Raw genomic sequence first — 22,254 nt, forward strand, 5'->3', positions numbered from 1 at the left:
CCTCCCTGTAGCCTGCTAGCAATGAGAGTTGTATTTCCTTCAAAAGCATTTGGTAAGTCCTTAGCTTTGCCACACTTTATATAATAAAGTGGCCAATTAGTTTATAACAAGATATTTGTCATGTTACTTTTAAATTAAAATACCCTTTAAACAATCTTTGTCCCATAAAAAAAAAACTTACCAACTGATGGGGTAAGTATGGTTTCAGATTGATTTTAGCATCATATATCTAAGTAGTGAAGGGATGCCAAAGTCCTAACATTAAAGTTGAATCATTGGTGGTAAACCCTCGGAGCGCTCACCACCAGTAGAAAATAGACATTCGGATGCTAACATGTTCTGTTCCGTCACTTATTGTCTTCTCCAAGAGGCCAGACAATTACAACACAACACATGAGTACAGGTAAACATCAACCCCTCAACATTGACAATGGAACACAAATATCGGACATCAGTCTTGAAACTTTGGGCCTGATTCAGACCCACTCGCGAGCGGCTGTCCGCTCACAAGTGGGTCGATGGTGTGCACTGAGCATGCGCATGACGGAGGGAGCTCCGTCGTGCTTATGCGCGAGACGCGACGAGCGAAGGACTTTCCTTCGCTCGTTGTGTCTGATCAAAGGGGGCGTGCTGTCGATGTTGATTGACAGCACGCCCCCTTTGGTGGGCGTGCCGGGGGCGTGCCTCCCAGATGGGGGCGTTCCCAAGGGAACGCCTACCGTCAGAAGCCGGCCAACTGATATCACTAGTGATGTCAGTGGGAGTGATTTTGGCTCTGATAGAGCCAAAATCACTCCGGGGCCTTGCGGTTGACAAACTCAACCGCAGGCTCCGGCTCGCAGTGGCGATGGTCAAGACCATCGCGACCATCAACCTGCACGCTCGTATAGGCTGTGGGTGGTGACCCACAGCTATACGAGCGTCCAGGAGGACGCTCCATAATTATGGAGGTGAGCGCTCTGGTCAGAGCGTCCGGCTCTGAATCAGGGCCTTTGTTCTTTGTAATCACATTGATGCCAACGTCCCTTCCCCTTTTCTGAGTAATCTTTGGCAAACTCCAGTTCTAGCACACAGTGTTCTGGGTGCATAACTAAATTATGACATATTCCTGAATAGGAGAAACTTTCTTAAACATGACTTATTAAACCTGAAACTTATCCGATTGTAAGTCTAGCACTACCTTCAAATAATTTAAATCTGCTCAAGTGCCTTCTCAAATAGGGGGAGATGTACCAAGCCTTGGAGAGAGATAAAGTGGAGAGTGATAAAGTACTGACCAATCAACTCCTAACTGCCATTTTTTTGGTACTTTGGACCTCATTCAGAGCCGGTCCCACAGAGCGTGCGGTCGGTCTGAATGAGGGGAGGACGTCTTGAATTTTCAAGACGTCCTCCTTTGCGGTGGTAAGGCTGTGGGTTAACACCCACAGCCTTACGACCGCCCAAGGTGACGGTCGCGATGGTCAAGACCATCGCGACCATCGGGGCTTACGACGAGACCCTAGGGTAGGGTCTCCCTTGTCGTAAGCTCTGGAGAGCTTTCGGCTCTGTCTGAGCCGGAAGCTCTCCACTGACATCACTAGTGATGTCAGTGGGGCCGCCCCCAAACGGTAGGCGTTCCCATGGGAACTCCCCTGTTTGGGCTGCCACCCCCCCGGCCCGCCTTCCAAACGGGGCGAGCTGTCAATCAACATCGACAGCTCGCCCCCTTTGGATCGAGACCCGCTACGACCGGCGCTGTCGGGCGTAGCAGGTCTCACGCATGTGCGCGACGGCGCCATCGTGCGCACGCTCTGTGGGGGGCCATCGACCCGGTCCGAGCGCATCGGCGCTAACGACCGGGTCTGAATGACCCCCTTTATCTCTCACCAAGGCATAGTACTACTCCCCCATATAGTGATAAAATATATTATTTGTCAGAAACAATTAATCCAAATGATAGATCTCACCTCCAATGTTTCAGAACATCTGAGCGCTTTTCTCCAGGTGCAATCTATAAAAATATACAAATAATGTTTACTTTGTATATACCATACCTGTTTCACCTTGTGCAGAGAAAAAGGAAGTGCCAACAGTGGCACCCATCACTGATGATGAACAGTACCGTGGTACATGCCCAGTGCCGTGTAGTCCCAGCACGCCCAGGACTAGAACAAACAAAAACATATATGAACACAGTGTGATTTCGGGCTCTATTTATTAACATTATTTTTACTAAAATAAAGTGAAAAGGGGTGTTTTCACACCCTTTTCACATTATTTTAGTATCACCTATAGTTATTACAGGGCAATTACAGTAAAATTCTACTCCAACCCCTAAGTATCACTTTTTTTTATTAATCAGATCGCATTTCCCATAATTGTAATGGGAAATGTGATCCGACCAGAGTTACTAAAAATAAATTGTAAAAAAATACTGGGGAAAGCCCTGTGATAATAATGCCACCTGGAGGTGGCGTTATCCAGGGTCTCCCCCGGTTACCGGACTCTTACTCTGCTCTAAAAGGCAGAGCAGAGCCCGGAGCTGGTCCCAGTGATCAGCTGTGTGGTCTAAACAGACTGCAAGCTAATACACTGCAAAAGAAAATAGTAAAAAAAAAAATTCACTTACCTGACTCCAGGGACTGGTGGTCGGGGCTCCGGTGATGTTCTCCCTCCGGTCAGCTGGTCTCCCATGCTGCACTGCGGCCCGGTCATCAGGTGATCGGGTCCCAGTGCAGTATGGGATATCAGCTGACCGGAATCATGGAAGACATCACTGGAGCACCGATGACTGCAGGTAAGTGCTATTAAGGGAAGGGGGGGGTCGCGGGGGGTCCGTGATCGCGGGGGGTGGGGCTTAGTGTCATGGGCGGGGCTTAGTGCCGGGGGGTAGCTGCGACGGTCGTTCGCCACATGCAAGGGGCACTAGTCACGGCATTTTTTGGCGAAAATATCATGACTAGAGTGCGGAGGGGATCGCAGGGACAGAGCTTTTTCGCAAGCTCTGTCCCTGCAAGGGATTTGTAGTAAATCCATGTGATATTGCCTGAATTCAGAATGCAAATTCAGTCGATAATATCACACTACAATCTGCATTACAAATGCAGATTGTAGTAAATAGAGCAAAACAATGTGCTGTAACATGCAGTACGAGCATAAATAAATACATACATTCTAAAAATACATTTGAATACTGAACTAACAGTTTTCCATATGCAACTGTCAGTGTGTTATACCATGGTTTATTGCAGAGCATAAACTAAACAGAGAGTACTTATGGTACCCAATTATAAAGCGCAATGGAATATATTGGCACTTGATATATAAATGTTAATAAGTAAATTATATGTTGGGTAAGGCTATAGTACACATTTTCTACTTCAGGGTCCATAGGGTATCCACAGGATACCTTGGGGGTATAGGTGATGACTTCAGGCATTGTGCACCATAGAGTTAAGTTTTCAGCCTCCCAGGATGCACTAGGGTCCCCCTTCTATACCCCGCCCCCGAGCCAAGGCATCTCAGTTTCGTTTGGTGCCCGGCCGGAGTCGGATGCACCTGTTTAGAGGGGGGCTAGAATTGGCCCCTGAAGTTTTCTACAAGCAGCTGTGGCTGCTCATCTGGATGTACAGCACGGACAGTCAGTACTGACGTCCATGCTGTCTTCCCTACACCCCCGCCGGTACCAGCTAGCGGTGACCCCAGATGTTTGGGACCATGGCCGTATTCAAGGGGGCAACAGGTAAGCAGCGGGGTCCCTGCTGAACACATGGTCCAGAGTCCCCAGGCAGGGGGCTCCCTGGGGACTGGCTGCAGCGTGGAGCCAGGTTTTGGACCTGCGCTTCCACTACCCCCCTGGGACAGCGGACCGCAGCTGAGTGGTAGCGCTGCAGCGTCCCAGGGGTTAATTGCATGCCAGGGGAGCGCGCCTTCCCTGTAACACAGCCAGCGCCTCCCCCGCTGCACACAGCCCTCTCCGCTCTGCTGACTGGCCCTGTGGCAGCACTCCTCCCCCAGGCCGGCCTCCTCTCTGCTCCTCGGTGGCCATCTTTTGCTGGAAGCATGGTGAGTGCTGCTGGACGCTGAAGATCGGTGGCATCGCGGTCTGGGTCCCCCGGCATACCTCTCCTCCGTTGGTTCAGGTCTGTGTATGCAGCGCTGTGTCCTACCAGGCTCTGTGTCTGCGTAGTTGAGAATCAGCGCTGATAGTGCAGGAATTGATTTCTTTGCATTGTATGTGACTGCTGCTATCGTCTGCTGCCTGTACTTTCACTTTCTACTGTCAGCCTTTTCACTGTCCCTGCTCTTCTTCTGCTAAAGCCTTTGCGGTGCGGTGCTTGCAGGGTGGTTCTCCCACTATACTAACAAGTATCAGTGAGAGGGGTCACATACTTACCATCATGTCTGAGAGTGATTTTCCTCTCCAGCTTCTGTGTACTACGTGTAAGGTACCAATAGCGGAGGGGGAGGGTAACGCGGAGGGGCTATGTCGGCAGTGTTATTTATTGGCGCGGCCAATTACTGTCACGGCTCCGGTACAGGAGCCGCCCTGGGCTTGTTTCGCCAAAGCACTTACAACCCTCGTGGGCCAGTTAGCTCCGCAGCCTACCTTCCCACAGATGGGATTGTCCCAGCAGTCAGTGGTGTCGTCGCCCATGCAGGGTTTCCCGAGACAATTGATGGTACCCCACAGTCTCCCTATTTTCCCTCCTCAGGTCTCTCAGGAGCCTGCGTGGGTTAATTCGCTGACAAGCATTGTACAGCATTTGTCGGATGTGTTACAAGGGGAGTCTGTGTTGCAGCCTCACAAGCGGCCGGTGGCGTCTCTGTCTGCTCCTTATGAGGATGATGACGGGACGTCCGATGATGGGGAGATTCTGGATCTATCACAACAATTATCCAATAGAATAGGACAAAAGAAAGAAACTCCTTTTTGGGGGCACTCTTAGTAAATCATATATGTAGAAAATTAGCTAATACATAACTTTTATTTATTCAATGCACTTAAAAGAACAAAGACAGACAGACAACAATAAACATAAATCACAATATATACATGTTTGGAAACAGAGGAATCAGCTCCACGGTGTTATGTACCATATATAACCGTGGAGTATGAAGATTATACCGTGGTATTAGAAAATCTAAGTATAATCACAGTGTATTGAACACATACTAAAAGGAATCGGATATATAATATATTATCCTATTATGTCCCTACACCTAGCAATTGCAATGGAAGAGAATTAGGCGAAAATATTGGAGAAAGATATTGGGTATGCTTGACACCATAAAGTTAATTAGTAACAAATAAGAACTTATTCATGTGTTCAAGCTAAAACAATAAATGGCATCTGATATGACAATTCTTGTATCCTAGTACATAACCATAATCACAGTAATCAATTCTTCATTTCCTGATTGAATATAAATAACATGGTTTGTAACATTAGTACTGGGATAATAATTTCAACCTTCGTACCCCAGAGAGATACAGTTGGTAATAGTATTCCTTTTTTACTGCTTCTTTAGTTCAATATCTCATATGTATGAGCATTTAAAGTTGTCCTCTTACATAATAGCCTAAGTCCATGCCAATCTAAATATGGGCATGTGAAACTCCCTATATTGTATCTGGCTATTTAGTATATTCATATACACATAATATTACAATCCTGTAGCATACAACAGTTTATCGATATGCATAATTAGTTAAACATGACAATCAGATCATTATAGTCTATTTAATATTATCTGAGTAACAAATATCCTTGAGGATATCTAGGGGTTAATAAAACATGATTATCTGATCATTGCAGTCTGAGGAGCATACCAGGAAGAGAGATGCCTGTACAATACCTCTCCGGAGTCCCCGCGGTGTATAACGGGGCTACAAACAGACGCCTGCCGGGAGTTCAGCTGGGCACAGCTGATACTCACATGACCTGGACGCGTGTTTCGCCGTTCGGGCTTCGTCAAACAGGAAGCCAAGTGTTAGTATCATAATGCAGCGGCCACTATATACGCTGGATTCTGGATCTTTCTGACCAAGAACCTCCCCGTACTAAAGAGTCGGACGCTAAGTCTAAGGTTTATATTCCTGGCCTTATTCGTGCAGTCCGCACTGCTTTAGTTATTGAGGATGATGAGCCTCCGGTGTCAAAATCCAACTATGCCTTTTTCAAGGATGTTAAGGGTGACATGTTTCCTCTTTCGGGTCAATTAGTGGACCACTTAGAGGAGGCTTGGGAACATCCAGGCAAACGGTATCAGCCTCAAAGGCGTTTAGCAGTGGCATATCCGTTTGCAGACAATTATTTTGCTAAGTGGGAATCCCCGCCACAGGTGGATTCACATGTGACACGCCTGGTCCGAAGTGCCACGTTGCCCATGCCCTCCATGTCCTCCTTAAAGGATGCCACGGACCGTAAGGTGGAAATCTGCCTAAAGTCCGTTTATTCCCTTGCAGGGGGGGGGGGCAGCCAGGCCGGCTATGGCCATTTGTTGGGTAGCCAGAGCTGTGGAGCGCTGGGCAGACACTTTAGGGGCGTCTTTCGATTCCGGCTGTTCGGCTGAACAGACCGAGTTGATAGGCAATCTCAGGGATTCGGCTCCTTACATTAACGAAGCGGCTTTAGATATCAGTACCCTGACCTCATGGATTTCTTTGGCTGCAGTGGCGGACACTGATTCCAAAAAGGGCCTTTTAATGGAGAAGTCTTATTTGGTCCGGATCTGGACAAAATTGTAGCCACGCTGGCGGCAGCCAAATCGGCATGTCTCCCATCTGCTGCAGTTCCTTCCAGTTCAGGTACGTCGTCCTTTCGGCCTTACAGGGCCCAGGGTAGGCCTAAAGCACAGTCCTTTCCCCGACAGGCTGGCCCCAAGAAGTCGGCCAAGCCCCGGAAGCAGGCCTGGAGTACCAGACATCCGAGCCCTAAGTCCGATGACAAACCTGTGGCCTGACGGTCCGGGCCTCCCTTTGGGGGATCCCAAAGTGGGAGGCTGCCTGCTACGGTTCGCCCAGTGTTGGTCGGTAACCACGACAGACAGTTGGGTTCACGAGGTGGTTTCTCACGGGTATGCCCTCTCCTTCCGGCAGAGGCCCCCGTCCCGATTCTTCATCACGGGTCTTCCATCAGACCGGAACAAAGCCACGGAACTGCGGAAGGTTTTGCACACTATGCTCCAGGCTGGAGTTATAGTGCCTGTTCCTTTTACCCAGAGGGGCCTGGGTTTCTATTCCAATCTGTTTTTGGTGCAGAAACCCAATGGGTCGTACCGTCCGATACTCAACCTCAAAGCACTCAACAAGTCATTGCGGGTGCCGAGGTTTCGGATGGAGACCCTACGGTCCATCATTCTGGCGCTGGAACCTGGGGATTACATGGTGTCGTTGGACATACAGGACGCTTATCTGCAAGTCCCTATTCTTTTGCGCCATCAACAGTTCCTCAGGTTTGCAATCCGCAACAATCAATTCCAGTTCCGGGCTTTACCTTTTGGCTTGACGACAGCACCATGTGTGTTCACCAAGGTGATGGCGGTCATGGTGGCTTCCCTGTGGCTGCAGGGAGTCCGCATGTTGCCGTACTTGGACGACCTACTGTTGGTAGCAGGATCTCCGGAGCTCCTTCTGCGCCATTTGGATCTGACGATTGCAGTACTGCAACGGCATGGCTGGTTGATAAACTGGCAAAAATCCACCCTGATCCCGTCTCAGAGGATTCTGCACCTCGGAGCCTTGTTGGACTCCAGTCAGCAGCGGATCTTTGTGGCGGGGGAAAAGATCTCTGCCTTGCAGTTGAGGGTGCGCAGTTGTCTGCAGAGTTGCCGGGTGTCTCTTCACTCGGCAATGAGGTTACTGGGCTCCATGGTGTCCGTATTCGACATGGTGGAATATGCCCAGTTTCACTCCAGACCTCTGCAGCAGTTGATCCTGTCCAAATGGAATGGACTGCCTCAGAGTCTCAAATCACAGACGATGGTGCTCACTCCAGAGGTTCGCCTGTCCCTTGCCTGGTGGTTGCAGACGACCAATCTCATCAAGGGTCGTCCGTTTTGGGTGCCAAACTGGGTCTTATTGACAATGGACGCCAGTCTTCGGGGCTGGGGAGCGGTCACGGGTCCACACTTGTTTCAGGGCAGATGGACCCCAGCGGAAAAGGAGCTTCCGATTAACAGCATGGAACTCTGCGCTGTTTTCAATGCTCTCCAGCATGCCCATCAGGTTCTCCAGGGTCATCCTGTGCAGGTCCAGTCAGACAACGCCTCCACCGTGGTTTACATAAATCGGCAAGGAGGACCCAGAAGTCGGGCGGCACTCGTAGAGGTGTCCCGCATCCTGATCTGGGCGGAGCGCAATCTCCCGGCCATATCAGCGGTATTCATCCTGGGAGTCCTCAATTGGGAGGCCGAATTTCTCAGTCGCCAGGACGTTCATCTGGGGCAATGGTCTCTGCACCAGGACATCTTTCAACTTCTGGTGGACAGGTGGGGTCTTCCAGAGATCGACCTCATGGTGTCACGGCACAACAACAAGTTGCCGGTGTAAGGGTCTCGCACAAGAGACGAAAAGGCGTCTCTGGTGGATGCTCTATCTGTCCGGTGGACGTTCCGGTTTGCTTATCTCTTTCCTCCGTTTTCCCTTCTTCCACGGGTAATCCGGAAATTCAAACAGGAAGGAGGGATGCTCCTGTTGATAGCTCCCGCGTGGCCCAGATGGCACTGGTTCTCAGACCTTCAGGGTCTGTCCGTGGACATTCCTCTGCGGTTGCCTTGTCTTCACCCGGACCTGACCCGGCTGTCTTTGACGGCGTGGCTGTTGAGACAGCCATGTTAAGATCCAGGGGGTTTTCCAGCTCTGTAGTACGCACTATGCTGAGAGCTCGAAAACCGTCTTCTGCAAGAATATACCATCGTGTGTGGCATACGTTCTTCCAATGGTGTCGACCGAGAGGTTATGCACCTCGGGAGTTCCGTCTGTCTAGAGTGCTAGCCTTCCTACAGGCGGGACTAGACCATGGGCTTCGCCTTGCTTCTTTGAAGGTGCAGGTTTCTGCCCTGTCTGTCTGGTTCCATCGTAGGATTGCTACGATCCCTGATGTGCGCACCTTTATGCAAGGTGTTCTTCGAATCTAGCCGCCATTTGTTCCACCGGTGGCGCCTTGGGATTTGGCGGTGGTTCTGAGGGCTCTCCAGGGACCGCCGTTTGAACCACTGGGCTCAGCGGATCTTAAATGGCTGACAGCCAAAACAGTTTTCCTTCTGGCCATCGCTTCAGCCAGACGTGTTTCTGACTTAGGGGCTCTATCTTGTAGACCCCCTTTCTTGATTTTTCATGGGAACAGGGCGGTGCTGCGCACTCGTCCTGATTTTCTTCCCAAAGTTGTTTCCCGGTTTCATATCAATGAGGAAATCGTTGTGCCGGCTTTTAACTCACCTGACCTTTCAGTGGGTGAGGCCACTTTGGACGTTGTGCCGGCCTTATAGATTTATGTTGACTGTACTGCTTCGTTTCGGAAGTCGGACGCCTTGTTTGTCCTCTATGGCTTCCGTAAAAAGGGTTGGCCTGCTTCAAAGCAAACTTTGGCAGGTTGGATCCGTATGGCAATTTCAGAAGCTTATGTTCATGAAGGCATGCCGGTTCCTTCCTCTGTGAGGGCTCATTCCACTAGGTCTGTGGGTCCTTCGTGGGCAGCTCAACGTGGTGCCTCTGCAGTCCAGATCTGCAAGCCTGCCACGTGGTCCTCTGTCCATACCTTTGTGAGGTATTATGCGTTTGACACCTTTGCCTCTGAGGATGCTTCCATCGGGAGGTGGATTCTCCTTTCAGCACAGGTCGTCCCCACCCTTGAAGGATACTGCTTTGGGACATCCCCAAGGTATCCTGTGGACACCCTATGGACCCTGAAGTAGAAAATATGAGATATGGTAAGAACTTACCTTTGTTATCTCTATTTCTACGAAGTCCATAGAGTTCCACAGGACTCCCGCCCTGTCGCACCTGTGCTGCAGATGAGCTTTGCTCTGGTCACCAGTTTTTAAGTCTCCCTCTGGTGAGAATGTGATTGTTGTGTGTGTCCAGATCTTTTTTCTCTCTCTTCCTTCTCCTCCTCCGGCCTATGGCTTGGTACGTAACGGAGATGCCTTGGCTCGGGGGCGGGGTATAGGAGGCGGACCCTAGTGCATCCTGGGAGGCTGAAAAGTTAACTCTATGGAGCCCGATGCCTGACGTCATCACCTATATCCCCAAGGTATCCTGTGGAACCCTATGGACTTCGTAGAAATAGAGATAACAAAGGTAAGTTCTTACCATATCTCATATTTTTTTCATTAATAAGGACCTACAAAAAGCAAATTCTTGTACTGGCGCAGGAATACCCTGCTAAGTTGTACAAGAGCACTATTGTAAGTACACACTTGCACGATATCTCCCCGAGATGGCCGATTTCACCAAATCATAACAACAAATCAGGCAGATCATGCATTGTGTATGCCGAACTGTGCTCTCCCATGGGTCGCATGCGATATCGTGTGATTGGATGTGCTGTACGGCCAATCACATGATATCGCATGTAGTGCTGTCCATATAAATGATGGACGGAAAACACATAGTTCAGTCGTTTGTTAAATCTTCTTAATGTGTACCGGTAATTTTGCATGGTCTGGGGCCAAGGTAAATCGACCCGACCATCGGCAAGATTGCCGGGCATTCATGTGTGTACCCAGGCTAAAAGATGGACTTTAAAGGCACTAATAGCTATACAGGTAAAAGAGAACATTTGGTAATGGCTAGATAGGGCCTGATTCTGAATCGAACAGATCTCAAATGATGGGTTTTTGCACACAGCGCATGCACAGATGGGAATTTATGCATTTTGGGGTATCTTTGGCCTATTCTGAGTTGGACGGAACTTGACCAGATCTGTCTTTCCATGAAATTGGGCATTTTGGTGTAGAAAGTGGTCAGTGACAGTGTGATTGCACTTAACCATCCTGATTTGTGGGAGTGTCATAGGCGTATGTCTAAATCTCCATGAGATTCTGAGTTGTGTATACGGGGAGGGGAAACCTGTTTTTGACGGATCTCTTGCATCTAGCCCGGGGCTGATGCAAGTGCCGAAACTCATGGTAGCGGTTGTGTCGGTTTGCGGAAATTCAATGGATGGCACGGCTTTGGGCTTGTGGAAGCATGAACCCCTGCATTGGTCCAACAGATTTCAGCATTAGCTTTAGGTAGAATACCAGGCTTCGCGACTACCTGCAACTCCAGCCACTTTGCGTATGACTCAGAATCGTCCCCATAATGACAGCTACCCCGTCGTCATTCGGGTCTCGCGCATGTGCACGACGGAGCTCCCTCTGTCGTGCGCATGTGCACTAGGGCACCATCGACCTGCTTGCGAGCGCTCAGCGCTCGCGAGTGGGTCTAAATCAGGCCCAGACTTCATAAAATTATTGTTGCACTTTTATAAAACATTAGATCACATCATCATTAACAAGTACTAGTAGGGTTATGTTTTTCTATATGGAATACTGATCTATAGTTACAGTAATTTCACATTGTTCCTTTTTTCTATGTCAACAGGATCAGCACTTGTCACCAAAGGCATACCGCCAGCTCCACGCTGCTCTGGCGTCTGTCTCCACTGCTCTGCTGATTTTCACCAATCTCATTTTTCTGGGCGGGGAACAGGTTGGAAAGATATATTGGGACAGACTCTTTGTTGAAGGTCAGTGTACTGTAAATTACATATTTGGAGCAAGCATTTCTGTGTTTAATATTTTCCTTCGCATCCTGCTATGAGTCTCTTTGCAGTAAATTATAATCTCATATAGAACTAAAAAAAATAAGTCAAAACACTTTTTTTTATCAGTAACCTGTTTAATATTTCAATAAAATGCTTGTATAATGATGATGAATGATCAAGATTCACATAAGCCACAACCGTTTAGCTTTCCAACCTATTCATTTGTTTTCCCAGGCATTAATGGAAGCACATCTTTCATGTTTCACCTGTTTTTATACTTTTTGTATAGTAAACCTATACAAGAATCATCACTTTATAATACATTGTTGTTTTTTTGTTCTCTCCCACCCATGATTGTTCAGCAGGATATATATAGCTAGGTAGGTCTGGTTTGTGACTTTCGGATTAGGGTGCCATGTCTGTATTTGGTGGGTGTGGTATACTATGACTGAATGAGGTATTTATATGTGGTATGTCATTCACTTATCTTGTGTTCCTGTGTTGGATGTTGATTTGCTGCTTGATGATGATACCCAAATAAAACACTATTCTTTCTCCATATCTATAATACTGTATATATCTGAATAAGTCCACACTCAGGTTAATATTACAGTGGCTGAGATGCTACTACAAATAGAACAAAATGACCACAACATAAAAAAAAGAAATGAAGAGGGGTACACTCATCAGACTGTGACATGAAGTCCCTCTATGTGTGCCATGAAGCCCCATTAGCTGCTGGCACCCTCCCACTGCCAAGCCTAGTTACAGGTGAATGAGTTTCACTTCCAAAACCTGTAACTGTACTATTTCTTGCGTACTGTCTTTTATTATTGCCATTAATAAATGTTTTTGATGACACTTTGAAAGCGTAAAATCAGCTTCAATTGTGAAGTAAAGCATGAGTTAATTATAGGGGTTTATGTTAAAGTATGTTTTTAAATTTAGCGAGTGACGTAGATGACTCCAATTATGATATAAAATACTCAAGCTACTAATTCATTTTTCCTTCAGTTACATTCAGCAAGCTGTTACAGGTTAGAACATTTTTATTGAGGAGAACCTGTTAAAGGATAACAAAGAACAAACATAAATTGCTTTAATATTAATTATTCATAGTCCTTTGCTTTTCATGTGATTATAGCCTGAAAGCAGTACACACTATCTTATATATAATTCTGTAAGACATCTGTGACAGACATGCTCAGTAGATGTCAGAACTTTCAGGTAACATAACTGGCACTCGTGGGAGGGCTCAGAGCAGGGGCATAACTATTTCAAGGGCCCACAGCAAAAGTTTTTAAGGGCCCTGTGTACCAGCCAATGGTGATAAATGTATGTAACACATGTAATTTCAACAAGTGAGATGGGCCCCCTTCAGCTCTGGGCCCCATAGCAGCTGCACCCCTTGCCCCTATGGTAGTTTCGACCATGGCTCAGAGCCATTAAAAACATTGTTCACAGGCATATCCCTGCAGCCCTGCCGATGATGATATATCTAGCTGATATATTGTTTCATCTGGCTGTCTGTATGGCCGACCCGCCGACTGCCTCATATGTCGCCCAGAGAATCCATTGAATATGACATCGCAAGTGGGCGGGCAAATTTACAATGCTCTGCTGGCAGCCATATCGGGAGGAAGATTGGTACGTGTATATGCATTTACCAGTTATTGGAGTTCGACCAACCTGTCAGCCAGCTGTGTACCCAGCTTAAGAGAGTGTATAAAAACACAGGAAGAGCAAAAAAACATAAAAAATAAATATTTAGGCAGAAGAAACAGTCTGTAAAGGAACACAGAGAGAAACTAAAAGAGAGATAATTAAAAGACAGAGTAACTAAGGTAAAAAGTACTTTCACTATAACAGACAGAAATATAGAAAATATTGTTCATAATACCTGCTGTACTAGAGATGTTGGCATGTTTTGTTGTACAGTATGAAGCATTTATATCTATAACTCATTTATTTCCAGGGGAATTTTGTGATTAAAAATGTAGTTATGGCTTATTGAAAGTGGTGCAGTGAAGTCTACTGTGTAGGGGTGCTAATCAAGGTAGAAGGAGTCTCATCCTTCCAGTGTACATACATACACATTGTACAGAATGCATAGGGAGAGGGGATCTAGATTGCACACCCTGTATTTGTTCCGTAGGAGTGTTAGGGACCTGCCTGATAGAGGTCGCCTGGATCGGTGGACAGGCCCATAATTATGGCCATTATTATGCTAAGAACCTCTTTGATGCAATATAGCAGTATTATTATTAGGTTTAGCATGGTTATAGTGTGCATTTTTTCTCCCTTTCTGCTTGCAGTACTACTAGTCTCAGCAGGTAGCACCTCACATTGTGCTTAGGGTGTGCAATCTAGGGCCCCTCCCCCTATACTCCCCTCTGTTGTGTCCTTTGAATTCTGTGCTCAGAGGAAAATTAAGCACTCTCCGCGGTCAACATAGAGCTTAGGCCCTCATTCAGAGCCGGACGCAATTAGCGCTCGCTCGTTCTGAAAATAGGGGTGGCTATTCAAATGAACTGTTCGCTGTTTGTGGTCTGTTCACGCCTCTAGGTCTGAACGAGCGAACAAAACTTGCTGTCGTTTTTTGGGAAACTACGCCCCCTGGCCACTCGCATCCTACGTCATGTCCGCTATTTATTACATTAATCGAGTACATCGACCAGGGTATGAACTGCTATTCTTGTGGTCGGTTTTTGCTACCACAATTTTGCGAGCAGTTCTGGCTATAAAATAACCCAGTGACGTGGTCAATGATGCTGCTGTTTTAATTATGCACACCCATAAAACGCCCGTTTTGACCTTTAAGCACGCCTGCGTTCTGATCTCCACTCCCCGTTTTCAAGCACCTTCCCCTGTTACCACCCACATACGCCTCATTCTGTCACTCAAATTATCAAGCATTCGCTATTTTGCGAGCACATGAATTTCGACCGCACTGACTGGTTCGCGCATGCGTATAACGATCCGTACGCATGCGCAGTTGGCCAAACATCGCTCGGAGCGAACGAGCTGCCGCTTACGAGTGGCTCTGAATCAGGCCCTTAGTGAGCTGTGGGACAGCTGACACAACAACTCATTGGTTCACTTAAAGCTTTAAGGGGTCCATACCTGTACATCTGCAACTGCCTCAATTTCCCAGTCTGCCGACAGCTGGATGGGAAGATCGGAGAAATGCAACATGTTGGATTTCATAGACCCATCGATTCTGACCAAAAAATGGTCGGGATCGGGGAGTCTGGGAATTTTAGCATGCCGTGTTTCCTCAATCCGGCGAATGATCACCGATCATCGATGGCCGCCGATTGGCATCAGGGAAATCTTGTCACTGTTGAATGGGTTGCATTAGGTTGTTAAGCATGCAAGCTCCCATTGTAGGGTTCCAGAATTGAGTCCTGTAGAATAACTGCATGTCAGACAACAAGAGGAGCTGGGCGGCACGTGAGCAGTGGGGGCTCTTCCATGAGCACTTTGTGGGACACATCAAAATGTTACTATAGGGCCCAAAAATTGCTCCATGGTAATTAGTACATTTTACTAAATACAGTTACACGAGTCCTATGTAGAACCCAAGGACAGTATTCAGTCCATCAAGCGTTATTTAGTAACTATTAAAATGCAGGTATGCAATGTTTCTTTATACTCACAAGGGTGCCTACCTATCCATCTAGTCCATTTATTAACACTCACTCTCCTCTTGGTTCTTGGAATTTTTTTAAAGGTGTAGAACAGTGTACAGCATTTCCCTTCTACACAAGCAGTTGAATTTTGCACCAGCTCAGAGCTGCTGAACATTGGGCCTGGCCTTTATACTTGGAATGAGACATGCTTTGCAGGATTCCTTAGCACTTCTGCAAAGGAGGATAGAGAGTCTGATTTACAGATGTACACTGATGCAATCACAACTGCATTCTCTCACGGATCGCAGTAACTAAAATATGCTAATGCCTTCCAAAGCATAGCCGAGCATAGGGAAGCTCACTGCTGCCTTCTCATACAGATGTGTCCACATACATCTTGCCTCCTTGCGCGTTAAACAGCCCTTCTAGTCATGCCATGCCGTGGCGTGACTCTGTAGTGCTGAGCATCTTTTTGTGTGACTTTTTACCTTCAGATGCGTCTTATTCGCGCAGTGGTGCGAATAGAACGCACAAGCAGTCGCACGAAAGGCGCTCGGCTCTACCGAGTCACATGACAATCACGGGTTGTAGTGCACAAAGGATAGATGTATGTGGATACATCTGTATCCGACCAACGACGTACAACAGCGTATGGGGCAAGTCTGACCAGCCACAAACACTGCGCCTCTCATGACACGCAGAGAGCTTTCATGCTGCGTAGGAGACCGCAATGGGTAATTTAGGCACACCCATAAACCGTTAGACACACCTACGTTTGCCTAGCCACCCCCCATTACCTCTCCCAAACACTCACTTTGCGAATGGATCCTCTGTGCGGGTGTAAGCGCAAAGCAATTACAAGTGCACCCCAAGCAGTGTAATACAATTCTTCAAAGTCACTAAATTGCCACATGTAATAAATCCATTTATGAGAATAAAGCAAGCTGTATTTTATTAAAAAGTAAAAAATATCAGTCATATGAAAGGGATCGCAGGATGATGGACTCTGCATTGAATTTTGCATATTGTGCCTCTCCTAATTATTCCATCTCCCCACAAAGCTGCGCTATCTTGGTAAAGGTACAGCAGGAACAGTGCTGCTTGTCAAAAAGTCAGGAACTCCTGAGATATTGCAACTATTGTAATTAAGTGGTATTCATCTTTAATTCATTGGGTATTCACTTACCCTTTTACTTAGTTCCCAGATTTTATTTTGTATTCTCAATTAACCTAGGTACACTTTTAAGACCAGGATATAGGTATGTACCTGACAGTGTACCAGACAGATCACCTACATGCACTGGTACAACGCCAAAATGGTTTGCGGTTCACTTCCAGTACTCTTCATAAATGATGTCCAATGTGTAAATATTTTTTTCTTTTAAAATAGCCCTTGTGTAATATACGTACACTTCTTGTGCAAGGCAGATTTACAAATCCACCACAATAAAGTAGAAAGTAAATAAGTTCCTCCATGAGATATTCTGTAATATGCTATCTTGCCTGTTACTGATTAATGGGATATAGATAGCAAAATCACACAATCGTATCTGGCGCTTTGTTCTCATTTGTCATCAGACCCACTTGCTGCCAGCTGAATCCACAGTCTCTCCATTACTGTATAAACCAATATTCAATTGAGGCCAAATACATCTTGCAATGCATACAGTATATACAAGCTCAGCCCAGACAAGTACTGTACACTCTTATTTCCTTTGTACAATGGTGAGTCAATCCTTCACCGAGGATCCACAACAGGTACTCTAATCTCATGATTAGTACCACAGGTATTACATCATATATCAGTGCTGCTGTTTGTTAACATCTACATTTTTAGGTAAATTAATTTAAAACTGTAGCCGCCTTTATTTTTAGGTTATTTTACTTTTTTTTTTTTATTATACATCCTTTATCCTATCACAGATGGCTGCTGTCTGACTTTATATTTATATGAATAGCTCACAGTGGCACTACATGTTGTTGCTGAACCACTAGCATACCCAGCTAATCACTTGAGGACAGGGAGGACAGATATTGGTTATGAAATAGTTGTACGGTAAAATTTTTATCCAAATCTGTCATAAGCTGGTCAAACACAGGCATATGTGACTGTCAGCTTTCTGGATTTGCGGCCAGACTACCAAATCCCATGGTGCTCTGAAAAGTGTGGTTGACAGATGGTCATCAACCAAATATCAGATTATATGATGAATTCGGTAGCTTGGCACTGGTATGGAGCTGTCCGAGATGGTCTGAATTGATCCTAGTAACCTTCAATCATACAGATGGAAGTCTTTATTCAAGACAGTGACACGTCCACATTGATGGTCCACTGAAAAATACAATTGTCCCAAAAATGAAAGACCTCTTTCTACCTGCACAGCAGTATGTGTAAAATATTTCACTGCAATTTGTTTTTTATTAATAATGATTTACAGATATCAGTGACCACCATTGGTCTATTTAAAATAACATACAATCCCCCCCCCCCCCCCCAATAGTTTGCTTTCTTTGCTCAAATATCTTTCCTACTGAAAGCCTAAAATGGGCAAAATGATTTACTAACTTTTCAATTTAAAAACTACACACTTCACAAACAGTGCTCTGAATCTCAGTAGGTCAAGGATTGTTAGTTTATCATAAGACTAACACAGGAGAACCTGTTCCGTGTCACTGAGCATGCATCACCTTGCCTGCTTTGCTGTTGGCGGTCTTCTTGGCAACAGATTCCAGCAGAGGCAGCCGTCAGCTCCTGGCAGGTGCAAGCTTGGCAAGCAAGCTAAGCCACTTTGCAAAAAATCAGAGCTCAGCAAGTGCTAACCATTGTTCCAGCATATTGTGCCAGCTCAACTCTTCTATTTTATTTGGACGCTCCGTGTGGTCCTTTTCCCTGGTGAATGACTGCCAGTGCAAGTCAAGCTATAATTTAGCAAGTGTTAACACTTTTGTCACTTTAATGTGAGCACAACATCATAATTACTACTTTCAAAACTAGAGTTTCTGAAGTTAGACGGTTGGATTTCTTTGTGCCTATTTATTACACTTTACGGTTTACATTGCGTATTGGTTGCTTTTGATGTTTTTTTTTCTTCTCATGAATAGCAGATAAAGAACTGAGAATCACTAAACAGATGTACAAATAGTTTTAGGGTTGGATGCAAAACAATTGATACATCAGTTGTGTATTTAATGGATAAGTAGGCAGAATATTGCAAACACCAAAGTCCTTCTGCAAGCAATGGCTCACAAATTAATGTTCCGTAATATAGTATACCATTGTCAATTGAAATACAATCAGGTTATTTAAGTAGTAGTACAGTAGCACATACTGTTATGAAGGATGCAGGAAGGTGTGACAGTAATGGTGTGTTGCTGCATGTTTCTCAGTAAATTCACCCTTTTTGCTGCTAAATCACATAAAACAAGTATTCCATGAAGACTCATTCCCATATGTTCCTCCCAGTCACATACATGCAGCAAAGTCAATTTCTACTGCTAAATTTTCTCTCTTTTTATGTTCTACAAATCACATTTACTAGTCACCCCCTAGGGTGCCACTTAAATCGAATGGCAGGTCCACAGAAATGGTTTAACATGTGCTAGGGCTTACTGCTACAGATTATCCTTTGCATGTGCAAGCGTATTTAATAAATATTGTAGCTGTACAGTATATGTACTGTTTTCAAAATTGTATGTATTTATTTTTACATATAAGGCGGCGGCAGGGAAGAAGTACATCACTTTATGAGTTTCTGAATTTGGAATCTAATTGAGAAATAAAAATACTTTAAAACAAAATGTGAGAGCAAAGATATATATAGAAAATGCCTTTCTGGTAAGAAAATTTCACCACAGGTCACAATGTGGTCATGAAAATGACCACTTGCATTTACATATTTGGGACGCCATGACAGAGCTTCCGAAAAAGCCTAGAAGCAAATAGCTACCACTCTCATTTTGTTTCCGAATTCTGCATTGGCGCTCATGCCGCACATGCGTGGCCATCAGTGAGGGCTCAGAAGGATGCTGCTTTGGTAATATTTGCGAATAAGTAGAGTATAGGCTAAGGATGGCGTTAGCTGCTGGGGCCAAGCTTGGTAAATTTGACTTGCATAGAGGCCCCTATAAAAACCAATGGGGGCTGCTTTTGCGGTCCAGTGATTGAAAACCCCCTTTAATATTGGCGTCCCGACAGTAAGTAGTGGGGTTAGGGGAGGGTTAGGGTTAGGCATTGGGGGGGTTAGGGTTAGGCACTGGGTGGAGGGATAGGTTTAGGCACCTGGGGGGAGGTTAGGTTTAGGGTGCAGGGAGGGAGCAGTAGGGGAAGGGTTAGGATACTTACCGATCCGGTATCAGTATCCTAACCTGTCAGGATTCTGACCAATGGGATCCCGAGCGACAGCATCCCGTACCCAACCTGGACAGAATTGCCTCCGAGCATATGTACACTGAATACATACATGACCATAAAACAAAAGTAAAAACAAAAAGGGGGGAAAAAAGAGTGAGAGGGAAGAAAGCGTGGAGGAAGGGTGAGATTTCCTATAGACACTCAAGACACGTTAAGCGATATATTGGATGATCTATCGTTCCAACGCGGATCGGAATGATATACCGGCCACATCACTCAGTGTGTATGCACTATCGCGCATTCACATGAGTCGTTGGTCACATCTTCTAATCTGCTGTGTATGTGCGGAAAATCAGAAGATCCGGCGGCCGACACCATAGCTCTGGATGCGGCAGGGGAATGATATATCAGACGGTTGTTCACCAGATCGTGCAGTGTACGGACCGCCCGATATATCCTGCTGTAGCCTTGTGTGCATTAGAAAGGAGGGTCAGAGAAACTCCCAGCAACAGAGTATGCAGTGTGGTGGTACAGAGGGGATTCTAGAGGACTTAGTCCCAGGGCAAAAGGGCTTTGTAAGTAGGGAAAGTCTTAAAATCCAACCAACTGAACCACTCTGCCACAAATTCAGAGTGCTTTTTGGGGGCAGAATGAAAGATGTCATCCATGGCCGTCTAAAAATCTAATTGATAATACCAATCTCAAGCCAACGGAGGGAGTGGGGAACACCAACAGACCGGAATGACTGATCTAGCTGCATTATTAATGTGTTTAAGCAGTGATTTTTTTTTTTGTAACGGGACATGGGAATGTTTCAATGTGACAACAGAGTAACCTAAACTTTCTGACACCATGGCTATGATATTATGCCAGAGTGTAATAATCAGAGGTCAGATTTAATGTGCCCGGATCTCTGTGGAATCTCCAGCAGAGAGGGGACACAGCAGGATAAAATTTGTGGAGCATACCAAATGGACTCTTAAACCATTTTCTTGAAAGGTGGAACCTGTTGTCGCAAAAAAGAAAGCAATACAGCATTTGATTGTGGTCTATATATAAAAAAAAATAGTTTTAGGCAGTGCTTAGGGGAATTGGGCATAGGAGAGGGGGGTAGTGAATGTGTTTGGCAAGTCAATACCTGTGACAGCATTTGCCGGTGAGTCAATGCATGAACGTCCCGCCGCAAGCAAGTCAGTTTTCGGGCATGACTAGAAATTATGAGACAAGGTGCCCTGCCACCTGCAGCCTCTCAAACAAAAACTCAACACTGTCGAGGGCCTGATTCAGAGATGGACGCTAATGCGATTGCAGCTGCGATTTTGTACGCAATGTAGCTGCGAAAATATGCTAATGGTTGTAAAGATCTCCCAAGCATAGGGATGCCCACTGTTGCCTTGTCTTTTGCGTACGACGTTGCTTACATGCGTAAATATTGGTAACATTGACGCACATCGAGCAGCCATCAGGCCCTGTTAGCAGTTTTGAGTAGCCACAAACCCTGCAGCTCTCCTCAACATGCTGAGAGCTCTCATGCTGCGAATGCAATTGCAATGGCTAAGTTATGCACGCCCATGAAACGGCGTTTAAACGGTCAGAAATATCTGCGTTTTTCTGAGTACACCCCTATAACCACCCCCACACGCTGACTACATGTCACTCACTGTACGAGTCGATCCAATGTGTGAACAGAACCGCAAAGCAATCATGGCACGTGCGCAATGCGACTTATATGCATGCGCACTGCAGGGACATGCAGGCAGAGTCTCCCCTGTCATACTCCTGAGATATGGTATAAAAATGATTAGAATAATAAAAAGAAGATATTTATAACTTATAAACATCTTCTTTGTTTATTGTAATCATTTTTATAGTTAGCACTCACCAGCTTTGTAGAGCTTCGTGGAACTGCAGGGAATCGAGAGATGAGGCAGCAACAGCTCATGATGGACAACTTGGATGTGTCAGGTGACCAGGAAATGCACCGCAGTGTTTAGCGATTGTAGCTCAGTCAGCAGCAGCAAGAGAAGCCACAGTGATGCAGGTAGCCCCTTATATGAAAATGCATATAACCATAGGGATCATTGGCCCTCATTCAGAGCCGCTCGTTAGTGGCAGTACGCTCGTTCCGAGCGATGTTCGCACATCTGCGCATGCGTACGGTTTTTAGTACGCATGCGCGAACCAGTCAGTGCGGCCGAAAATCGTTTGTACGCTATATAGCGAGTGCCTGCTATTTTGAGTGACAGAATGAGGCGTATGTGGGTGGTAACAGGGGAAGGTGCTTGAAAACGGGGGAGTGGAATTCGAACGCAGGCGTGCTTAAAGGTCAAAACGGGCGTTTTAAGGGTGTGCATAATTAATCCAGCAGCGTCATTGACCACGTCACTTGGTTTTTTTAAACTCGGAACTGCTCGCAAAATAGCGGTTGAAAAAACCAACCACAAGAATAGCGAGCAGTTCATACGCTGTACGATGTACTCGATTAATCTAATAAATAGCGGACATGACTTATGGTGCGAGCGGCCAGGGGGCGTTT

General features: G+C 46.0%; 1 protein-coding gene across 3 annotated transcripts in view; it reads left to right on the plus strand.

The window, feature by feature from the left end:
- The window catches only part of HHAT (hedgehog acyltransferase), a 477,149-nt gene that overhangs the window by 344,229 nt on the left and 110,666 nt on the right, over positions 1 to 22,254 (plus strand). For 2 of the 3 annotated variants that reach the window (XM_088477539.1, XM_088477540.1), the window contains exon 11: positions 11,573 to 11,717. The exons of the other annotated variant lie outside the window; for it this stretch is intronic. In XM_088477539.1, the coding sequence (XP_088333665.1) occupies positions 11,573 to 11,717 (145 nt within the window). The remainder of the gene's footprint in view (positions 1 to 11,572; positions 11,718 to 22,254) is intronic. 3 annotated transcript variants of the gene reach the window in all.

Source organism: Taudactylus pleione, unplaced genomic scaffold, assembly GCF_031769625.1.
Source record: "Taudactylus pleione unplaced genomic scaffold, aTauple2 ptg000201l, whole genome shotgun sequence".
In the NCBI taxonomy this organism is placed as follows: Eukaryota; Metazoa; Chordata; class Amphibia; order Anura; family Myobatrachidae; genus Taudactylus; species Taudactylus pleione.